This window comes from Gasterosteus aculeatus, chromosome 4 (assembly GCF_964276395.1).
Source record: "Gasterosteus aculeatus chromosome 4, fGasAcu3.hap1.1, whole genome shotgun sequence".
Classification (NCBI taxonomy): domain Eukaryota; kingdom Metazoa; phylum Chordata; class Actinopteri; order Perciformes; family Gasterosteidae; genus Gasterosteus; species Gasterosteus aculeatus.
The window spans coordinates 2,282,485-2,293,497 of record NC_135691.1 but is presented as its reverse complement, the minus strand read 5'-3'; the positions used below and the strand labels follow the sequence as shown (position 1 = coordinate 2,293,497).

The 11,013-nt window shown below is 43.0% G+C and overlaps 1 protein-coding gene and 1 long non-coding RNA gene across 6 annotated transcripts in view; one reads left to right on the top strand and one right to left on the bottom strand.

The window, feature by feature from the left end:
- Positions 1-484: 484 nt before the first annotated feature.
- Positions 485-2,740, bottom strand: LOC144406188 (uncharacterized). Its single transcript, XR_013467390.1, has 3 exons — positions 2,558-2,740; positions 2,333-2,452; positions 485-1,925 (listed from the first exon to the last, which is right to left on the bottom strand). It is a non-coding gene; the product is annotated as an uncharacterized LOC144406188 (long non-coding RNA).
- Positions 2,741-5,219: 2,479 nt separating this feature from the next.
- The window catches only part of pdgfc (platelet derived growth factor c), a 32,927-nt gene continuing 27,133 nt past the window's right edge, over positions 5,220-11,013 (top strand). For 2 of the 5 annotated variants that reach the window (XM_078102035.1, XM_078102032.1), the window contains exons 1-2: positions 5,253-5,635; positions 5,792-5,991. In XM_078102035.1, coding sequence (XP_077958161.1) covers positions 5,880-5,991 — 112 coding nt within the window. In that variant the 5' untranslated portion in view covers positions 5,253-5,635; positions 5,792-5,879. Of the gene's footprint in view, positions 5,992-11,013 lie in introns of all 5 variants that reach the window. The other 3 variants (XM_078102034.1, XM_040175043.2, XM_078102033.1) reach the window with 2 other exon arrangements.

The window sequence follows — 11,013 nt, the reverse complement described above, 5'->3', positions numbered from 1 at the left end:
GCTCAGGCCCAGATGCGTTATGACTCGTGTGGTCCGAGGAAGCGCACTTCCATATGGTTGATATCGTTTTCTCGAGACTCCGACTCAATTATGTCGTTGCATTGAGAAATGAAGCGTTGTTTTTTACGAGATAATTAACAGGTTTTCATGAGAAAAAACGAAGCGTGTTGCTAATATTTATTTAATTGTTTGGGTTTCGTTATCCGATGGAAAACGTTTCCAACACATCAACTATATATATATATAAAAGATCCTTTATATGACGGTGATTGACTTGGTGAAGCTAGCTGAGCGATACACGCGTCACTACGTCCGGTTTTCAAAATAAGGTTTTTACGCTGCAATGTAACAAATATGGACAAAATATATTCCCTATAACAAGTAAATTATTTTAAAAAAATAGGGGTTTCAGGTCAAATGTGTCGCCCTCCACCGCTCTGTTAATACACTTCTAATAGGGAGATGAATTAATACATGAATAAATACATCTTATTTTGTATTTATTTATTTACCACGCGTAAAGATATGATTACATGTATATGTAATGTATGTATGTAATGATACTGCACCAGATAAAGAACAATGCTATATTTCATACATTTCACCAGGAATATAAAACTAAAATAAAAAGCAACATGAATGAATAAATATACTGATCTTTGATTAATGACAATCTAACAGTATGAAAACAATCATCAACATTGATACATACATTGAGACATCAAAGGGCCAAACCGTTTTAAGCTCCCCAAATATCATCACTTTCTATATGGTTTCATTATCGATTTAATGTCCTAGGACTATTTTTATGCGACACACATGATTGACGTTCCTCTGAAGTGCAAAGCATCCTGTAGGGAGCTGAGCTTTCTGCTGGGGGGGGATCTCAATGCTTGACGAAAAAAGAACCCTGCGAAATACTGATCAGCTTAAAGTAATGTTGACAACTAAAAACATGATGGAGCTTCCTCCAACAAATCAACGTACATTTTGAAAAACTTGTTGAAAAATAAGACGGAAAGAAGAAATGTCTAAGAATAACAGCTATAATCTGCTTGAATGTTGAATCGTAGCTTTTCCAGCATTTTATTCATACGGCTGGTAAAAAAAAAAGACTCTTGACCAATGAAATCCAGTCCAAAAATTCCTCAAGTAGAGTTGCTAATCTTGGTGATGATTGAAATTGCCATCATTTTACTAAGTAACAGAATTCCATCAAAACATTTGGCATACGGTAACACAACCCACAGCAGGCGCCTGGATTTACTGCTGGTTCTTACTTCTCCACATGAAGCGCTTTGTGCCATTTTTCATTCATTTTGTAAGTTGATTCGAAACATTAAGCCGGTGCTTTTGTTCTCCCTGTGAAAATGAAAACACAATCTTTCTGCCACCATTTTCCAATCTGCATCTCATTCATTCATCACTTTCTGTCAAACAACTTGGGCGGCCTCTCACCGTTGATCCCCGTGGTACAATTTTGCCTGACAGGGCGTTCCATTCGCGTACACAAATGAAATCCGCCCCATATGCATAGAGATTAATGATCTGCGTCACACGGTTCTGGTGTTACAATCGAGACGCTTGCGATGGAGCACAAGGATCCTTTTGTGTTTACAGAAATATTCGGGGTCTGATGGAGAACCATGCGCCGTTCCAGAAATACAAATCTATTGTGGTGTTACACCTGGCAAGCAGAACGCATTTCTACTATGGGACTTATCGCTCGGGGGAGTCATACGTGCTGTCGGGTTCTTAGTCAAATGAAGAAGAAAAAGAAGTTGCACAAGCGTTGCAGCCGAACAGTGCCGAACATGCGCTGCTGAGGGAGGAGTAGTTCTTTCCCAGAGGAGGTTCATGGACACAACTGCAGACCAGTGACCAGGCAATTCACTTGGACGAGGAAAAAGGAGATGTCAAAGTCTCTGTGGGAGAAAGAGAGACTTTAATGGAAAGCACGAGGGATGAAGATAGAACAAAGATGAAGAAACAAGGGAGGAAATACTAAATAGTGTGTGGAGATGTTCCTGTTATTTGTGAATAGTAAGATTTTGATCATGGGATCTGATCCTCAAGGGGAGTTACACAACAAACCGGTTTTCCGTGGCAGCACATTCATCCTTTGAATTATAGATGAGGCTTTTTTTTTCTTTCTGCAAGCACCTCGTGCCTTTTTTATTAGCTTTCTTTTCACTCCTGTCACACAGCAATCAGCTGTTGTCAGGCTTAAATCATTACTCCTGCTTAGATCATTAATATATAGAATCTTGCTGCGATTCATTTTTTAAAATAAATTCTGACAGTTTGAGAAACAAAAAAAAGGTTATGTTACCCAAATTGCAGAAAACCGGCTTGACTGGCTCTGGCTCACATGCTCCAACTCAGATGCTTTAATCTCCACACAGCGACGGGCCTATGCAATGCTGCTCTATCCTCAAGGAGCACGAGAATCCTTCCAAAGAATGAAACATTAAATGGATATAAAACAAAGAGTGATTTGCATGTCATTATTCATTTCGTCAACATTAACTTTATTCCAACATCACAATATACCCACACGCATGCTGTTTTCCTCCCAGCGTGTCGCACTGCACACGTCCTCTTATTTCATTTAATCACACGGCATCCCGAGATGAAGTCAAGTGAAGTCGAGGTTCTGCTGTGAAACAAATGTAAAGGATGAATGCGTCCGACAAGATCATCCATGTCTGTTACTGTCCTTCTCAGCACACACTCTGAATGACAAACTGGACTCCCAAGATCTCCCAGTGAATGATTGAAAACTCAAAGGGGCTGTTTGAAATTTAACTTTTGTTTAATTTCCATTTCCTGTTGAGGATGTGGACATGAAGCATTTCTTATATGCTAAATATATGTTAACGTATATATAGCTGTAAAAAAAGGACACAATTATGGGCTTTCTGAGTCAGAGGCCACTACAATCCAGGGACTGAATAAGAACCACACAGCGCCTGTAGTGTGCAGATGATTGGTGTTTCTGGAGGTTGAAATGCTTAAACATGAGGCTTCATAATGCAAAGCCGAAGAGGAGAAGCAGAATAGGGATTCCATGGACGGACGATTCCATTAAAAGACTAACAGTGTCTTGTCCATACCTGAGACATTTCCCCGCGTGGCTTTAACAAGCGTCCAAGGGGCAGCTGCCTGACTGACTGTGGCTCCGGGGGGCACCACCAGGGGGCTCTGGTTTCAAAGCCAAGTGCAGCCAGGGGCAATCATCAATCACTTAAGCAGAAGGCTTTAATATTCATAGAACGGCTCTCTGATATAACAGCGTGTGTAAGCTGAAGTTAGTAAAGCTCAACCTTCTGTCCGTGATGCAATGATAAGAACTCATCAGGCATCACAAGGAGTGTAGAAGACTTCAATTTGCTGTAAATCCAGAAGAAACGTGAGTCTTTTATTTCTAAATTCCTCCGCTGGCACATTTTCCTTGACTCCTCCAACTTTTCCTTTCTTCAAGACCGCTCAAGATGAGCGGCGACCCGGATGTGGCCGTCGTGTCCTCTCCCTTGTGCTTCACCTCATGTCACATGGAACAGAGAAAGTGACAGATGTGCAGTGTAACGCGGGCAGATTGTGGGAGAGGGCATTTGTTTGTGTGTCCCAAAAAGGCGAGCGAGTCTAATGGGATTTAGCCCCGAGCCGACGACTGAGAGCTCCCCATTGTATACATTTCCATCTCCAGTCCGCTCGGCGGACGCAGAGCCCTCCTGGCTGGCATGCCTCTGTGTGTTAGCCCTGACCCAAAAAGGTCTGCCTTGTTTCTAATTTCCTCTGTTTATTATATTTCTTTGTATCAAAGCCTCCACGTTTCCCGAGACCACCGTGGAAGCAGCAATCAAACGTGGACAACGAGACAAAATACCCAGCTTTTACAGACAAAACCTCAGGGGGTGAAGGAGTGTGTTATGTGTGTGCGAAAGAGAGGGAGAGAGAGGGATTCCACATTGTGAAGTGCTGACATCTGCTGCAGGCCCTTGCAGGGCTGGAATGTGATACTCTCCTTTACACAAAGGGCCTTGGCCCTTGCAGCAGGCACAAGAAGACCTCCGCGTGCCCCTCTGCACGGGGCAACGCACGTATGAAATGTCCCTGTCCGTGCCCGGCGCTTTTCTTTCCCCAGATATAGACTGATTAAAACCACAGGACCTTCAAACCTTGATGGTGGGGAGATGGCCGCTCTTCAGCTCTCTTTGAGGCGGTAGTTTCTCAGCTATGTGAGACTGGGGGGGGGGAATTGCTGCAGCATTGCATCATGTGTCTGGCTCAATGGATTCAATATGTCTCCAGCTCCCCTTTGATTGTTGTGTCTGCACCAGACTTACCATGGGGGGGGGGGGGGGGGGGGGGGGCTCAGCGGATTTTGCCATACAATAGTACTGGAGGAACCACATGAAACGCTGTTGATGAGGTACATCAGCGAAAGGAAACAGCGTCTCTGCTTTGATGTGACAAATTGAGAAGCTCTTAAACATTTCCTTGCGTTTTGAAGAGTCTGGAGGGTTGGAACGCATCTATCTTTCATCCCTTTATATGTGGACAATAAATCATGGCTTTAAACAATTATTCAATTCAAACAAGCTCACGACTACTTAAGAGTTTCCTTTTGACAGGCTACGCTTCCTGGTGAGGTTCTGCACTGCACACATCATTGTTTAACTATGTCCATGTAATCAATTTGAGGGACCATGTGGGTAAAATATGTAGCACTGATGTAGCCCAATATTAATAGATGCAAGTGCATATTTGTCCTTCCTCAAAAAGGCTTCTTTTTGCTTATATATTATGATGACATGGTATAATATTTTGGATTGAGATTCAACTATTCTACCTGGAATAAAACTAAATCTTCTCAACCTTGGGAGGAAATTCACTCAAAAGCGCAGAATTGATCCAATAATTCCAAACGGTGTTAGTCTTTTTTTGTATTAAGCTCCATAAATGTCCACTTCAATCTGGTTTTTGAGGGTTTCTCTTACTTTTGAAGAAAGGACTCAACAATCTGTAAAGACGTATATTAATGATTCCTTTGTATCAACTTCCTTTTCCATTACAGACTGAGCGCAGCTGCTCATTTATCTGGATGTGCCTCTTTGTCCACGTGGACCTACATTGGACAATCTGTCACTGGAAGAGGGTGAAACCGCCCATTGGACCACGCAGCAGCAGCAGCGCAATAGTTAACCCGCCGGGGAGTTTCCTCTGCTGGGAAGTTGCACTTTATGTACAGCACCTGTTGTGCCGACTGTTGGCAGTGTGCGCATACCGGACCGCGGCCGAGCAGCGACACTTTATCTCCTCCAAGTTATTGCTCAAGACCCGCGCAGGACAACAGAGGCCGTCTCGGCGTTGCGGGTGCTTTCGGGGTGCAGACAGTATCAGGTTGCTGAACTCTCTCGCCGTCTCTGCTCGAGCTGTTTTGCTGTAATGCGTAAAGATCGACCCGGATTTATCCAGACGGAGTCAGGAACGCACCGCGGACGCGCGCTTTAGCCAAAATGCATCTTCGCCTTTTCAAAATGATCTCGTGCTGTAGATGATATGCCCACATATGGACGAATGACAAACTAAACCCAGGATTAGTGTGACCGACTCTTCACAGTACCAACAGGTGCGCACCGCGCGTTAGTGGCGACTTCTGCGGGCTTTGGATGCGGATTTGTCTTGATTTAGGGAGATATAACTTTCACTTTTTTTCCCAGAAGGACTGATAAAGATTATGTGGATTCTACTCTGCCTTTACCCTCTCCAAATGTGTCCGAAACAGCACTGGTGTCCCGTAAACGACGCACGTGCGTGGTGATACAAACCATCCTGTCAACAGCGCTTTGTGATCGCCAACCACCATCATCCAAATGATCCTTCCATTCATATTCCTCCTTGCATCGCTTCTCCAACAATATGGCACGGAAGCTGAATCAAGTCACGTCAGCAAGTTTCAGCCCCCAAGTGTAAAAGAGCAAAACGGTGAGTCGTCATAGTTTCTCTTGTAAACATCTAGAACATGAACTCTCTCACACGCGCAGCAAAGTGCTTGGAACCATTATTTTTTAAACGCACATCTTGCTTCAGTTCAAACTGCAATGAATGGGAGCGTTTCATTCACTTTAAACTGCATTATCCAGCCATAGGAAGTGCAGGATTACCTTTTACCCTTTAAAGTGTACCCGTGTATGTTTAAGGGGGGAAACCCCCTGAGATTCCTTGTCCACCGGCGGAAGTTTTCCTCTGATCACAAAAAAAAGGTTCCATTCATGCAGCAGTGGCGCGTCCCATCAGAGCTGCACACAGCTGCACCATCAGATGCAAGAACTCTACGACTGAAGTTGAGGTGTATTTAGTGAAGAATTACCACCGATATCTGATGTCCTGCCATCATTCGTAATTCACCAATTGCGTTCTGGTTGTTATTACAGTGTGTCGTTGGGAGCTATGAGGCCATCTTTTAAATCAAAAAAGCGATAGTTTTTCCAATGTTGCTCTGACTCATGTCCATCGGCTTCTCATCATGGAATCTTCTTGATTGTTTCTCACCCACAACATGCTCACCTAGTCGAGTGTCTTAGCAACTCTCAATTAGCTTTCCTTCTCTCAGACACTTACTTTTTGTTATAAACCAGGATTTCCACCAGAGGACTTTTAAAAAAAAGCTCAATCCATCATAATAGTCTTTTGTTTTGAGGACAGAGCTACAGCTATAAACGCAAAGCATGATGATGATTCTTCTAATCTTCTTCTTATAAATGTTAGTTAAAGTTAGTGCAGCATTTATAAACTACCACAAAAGCTCCGTAAATCATTTTTAATGGACTGATATATGGATTTAAACAGCAACATGACAACAGGACATGTTCCAGTAGAAAGTAGAAGAAGGCGTCTGCCCGCTGCAGATGTTGTTCCTCTCAAACTTCATTCATTACTCGGCCTTCCACAGCCGGTGGGTTTGACTGTGTGAGGACACGCAGCGCTGACTTCACTACAGTAACAGTCGGGCTGGGAAACCAGAGCCTCCCGCCGGGATCTCCGGGTTTAATCAGGCCGGCAGAGAAAGGAAAACAGCATCGAGGGGAGAGAGGGGGGGAGGTTGGGGGTGGAGGGGGGGGGGGGGGGGGGGGGGCGAGAGGTTGAACTTGTCAAAGAAGTCTTTGAAAACAGCGATCACACGTTGGCTGAGGGCGAAGCCGGCCAGGCCGCCCGTGACCTTTGACTGAGCGCTCACCGTTCTGGCGTGCTTGATTGCTGATGCTATGTGAGACAATTTGATATCGATCTAAGGGAGGGAGGGGAGGGGGGGGAGAGAGGGGGAGGGGGGGGGGGCAGACCTGTCTGGCATGTTTAGTAGTAGTTGCAGAGAGAGTTATGTCCCCCCGGCCGTACTCGACTTGGCAAGCGTTAGCTGATTACCCCGTAAGATATCAGCGAAGGAACCATCTGTCACATTAATGATTCGGACAAAAGTCTGAGGCCACTTCAAGCGTACGTTTTGTGTGTTGTGGTTCTAAACAATGTGAACACTTCCTTCCTCCGCCGCTGAGGGTTATTACCTTTCAATAACACCACATACATCATATTCATGTGTTTGCCACATGGCTAAAAGGTTGCACAGTTATTAGGAAAAGACATTGGTATAGAAATGACACCTGCCATTTGACAGCATTGTGTTTACTCCCAAAGTCATTTGTCAAAGCATGTTTACACAGAAATGTGTTTTATAGGAGATGTAGCTGGGATTTCTTAGATGATTTATGTTCTGTATTAAACAGAGCAGCATTTTTTAGACTAAGTTCAATGAATGGTGTTCATCCATCCATGCATGTAGACTCAGGCATATCACAACAAAGCTGTAGCTGCACCTTGTCTGCGGGCGTATTAACTAAAGTATATAAGCTTGCTTCATTGCACTGACACGACCTTTGTTCCTGTTAAAGTGCTCACAAAGCCTTTTCCTGTAAGGCTGTGATTTGTTGGCACTTATATAACACTGAAGGTGCATCTCAGCTTCCCAATCATACAGGTAGGTCATCACAGGGAGCTCTCTTTATACCATCGCTCTTATTTATGCAGCCTGGCTTCACTTCCCCCTAGAAGGCTGTGTTTTTAACCCCCCCCCCCCCTTGCCCACCCAAATGCACTGGTCTAGGACTTATTAGAAAAATCCGGCAGCAAATATTGGTGGGGGATGCGGATTACCTGCAGATATGATCCCCTCCCCGGGCCACTGGAGGAAGGTATGCAACGCGCCAGACCTGCCAATGATCACAGAGGCGGCTGTTCTGCTGAAGATTACGAGATTAAGGGGAGAACTGGGGTCACAGGGGTCACGGGGCCCAGTGTAAACGCGTGTAGTCGTTCACGTATACACAAATGCAGGGTAGAAAGGATACAGAGGTGCATTGTGCATTCACCGGATAATGACGCAGACAAACAGTTTAAAGTCGGGGCTTTGCTAGGAAAGTCTCACGGTGGCCGTTGAGGTGTGATGTGAAGCGTGGCCTTCATCACACGTTGATTCATCAATGCTGACAAGTGACTGTGTCATTATAACTATTTTATTTTTTCGGCGTCAGTCGGCGTTATTCTTTTACAAACACTCATCACATTTCACTGTAAATTAACGGTATTTTACTGGCAGCAAGGACGCCAGGAATTGACCGTTATTTTACGGTATAATACCGTACATGGTTTTTACACTATGTTGCCGTAAAATGGATTACTATATGTTACCGTAAACTTGAACCAATTTTACTGTAAATTAACTGCAATTTACTGACAGTCGACGCTAGTAATTTACTGTTTTATTTACAGTGCCCTACCGTAAATTACGGTATGTTGTCGTATATTGGATTACAGTTTGTTACCATACGATTACTGTTTTTGTGTTATAAATACCAGAATGTTACCGTTTACTTATAACCGTATACTTTTGCATTTAATTCCCCACAAATTAAAGAAAGACGACCAAACTCATTTCGGTCATAGTAGTTGGAGTTTATTAGATGCTTTGAGACAAAAATGTTAGGCATTTGTAACCGAGAACAAAACATAAAATATGCCGCATTTATACAATAATAAAAAAATGAATCATTAAATCATTAGGAAGAAGGTAAACTAACTGCAGCAATACGCTATGGAACACTTTCAATTGACCGCAGCAAACGGCTGGCGTCCTTAATCCAGTGCCTCTGTAAAACAAACCAAAATAAAATATTTAGAAACACTGTCATTGGTAAAATATTAAAATTACAAAGTTGAGGAAGACAACAAGATGTAATGAAGGAGAATGTTAATCATGCTAGACAAATAACACTTACCAACGTTACTTGGAGAGACGAGGCAATGAGAAACTCCTCCCATGTTGAACTGCACAGGTGTTCTGGATGAACTGAGATTACGCGTCTGACGTCACGTTCAGGAGCAGTCGGCCACGATTAACACTCAAATGACTTTTAGGCAATGAACACTTCACTTGATCAAAGTCATCATCGTATCTCATGAGATACTATCTCATTATGATGACTTACAGGACCTGTTTTTCAGTGGCTGACATGGGCTTCCATACATTAACCTACAACAGATGTAGATGGATTGTGATTCACTGCACTTGTATGTGTATTTCCACCACTTAATAAAATATATGTAACATGCAGTTGGATTACGGTAGTCTGCTATTATTGTAAATTGACAGCTTTAACTGTTTATTCATGACATTGGCCGTTAATTTACAAGCAAGGGATGGAAATGTAACTGTATGTTACAGTTATTATGACATACTGTAAGATACTGTTAGAAATGCACCGTAAATTTACAGCAATTTGTTACAGTTAAGGCAAAGTGGGTTGATTGACAGTTGAAGCCCTTCTGAGGCTTTTAATACTGCATCCTCTCCACAAAAGTCAACTTCAATTCCTAAGATGCAGAGAGAAGAATTATCTGATCGCAGAGCGCTAGCTTTCTGTCGGGTGGCCCGCTGAAGGGGCGCTGAAGCTACTCTACTGCAGGTGAATTCAGTTTGGGGCTCTGGGATATTTAAGATCCAGTCGGTAGCTGTTACAAAAACAGTCACATGCTGGATTTTGTCTCCTTGAAGATGTCAGCTGAAGCTCCTGGTTGTCCCTCTTTTAAGTTGAAAGAATAAAACATTGAGTCAGCAATATCACAAACCTATTAAATTAAATTGCGTAGGAGACTGTCATGTTTCTAAATTGAGGAAACTGTCCACTACTCCAGATAAAGCAGATCCAACTTCACTTCATTTAGACATTAAGCTCTAAAGTTGCTTGAAGGTCACCCAATTAAGTTATGATCCATCCACAATGCAAGTGTTAAGAAAATGTAAACGTCGTACTCCATCTCAGTTACCAAATCTGTCCAGAATAGAAGAAACATCATGGTGCAAGATTCTTGCAGCCACAAGTGTGGCTAGCTGGCATTCTGGTTTCCTCTTTGCTATTTTAAACTTTTAATTGGAAATTATGATACGCCTCCTAAAAGCAGTGAAAGAAAACTAGCCGGTCCATGCGTTCTTTAAATACAGGTCAATTTGTGTGTTTCCAGTGAAAAGAGGCTGTACTCTGATTGAATAAATGTAACACTGTCTTAATTAAAACCATCCGATAAACAGTACGGGTCAAATGTTTAATCTGCTCAGCGGGAACCAAAGGAAGAAACAACTAAATTGATTTTGTCATTATTGTAAGAAGGTTTGCCAGCATTGTTTAAATGAGTTATTAATGAACTCAATGATTTCTTTATTCCAACAATGGATTTTAACAGTTCAGGCCTATCCGTCATGAACGTCCTAACTGAAAAAGAAGTCAGTTATTTCATTTTTCCACGATAGCGGCTGCAAAAACCCCCGACCACTGAACACAGACCGGTCTATGTCTACTGCCGGGAGGACTTTTTCCCCTCAGCATCTCACTGGAGAGTGAGGCGACCCTGGATAACAGTGTCTATGTTTTTCCTGTCAGCACTATTTGAACGAGAAGT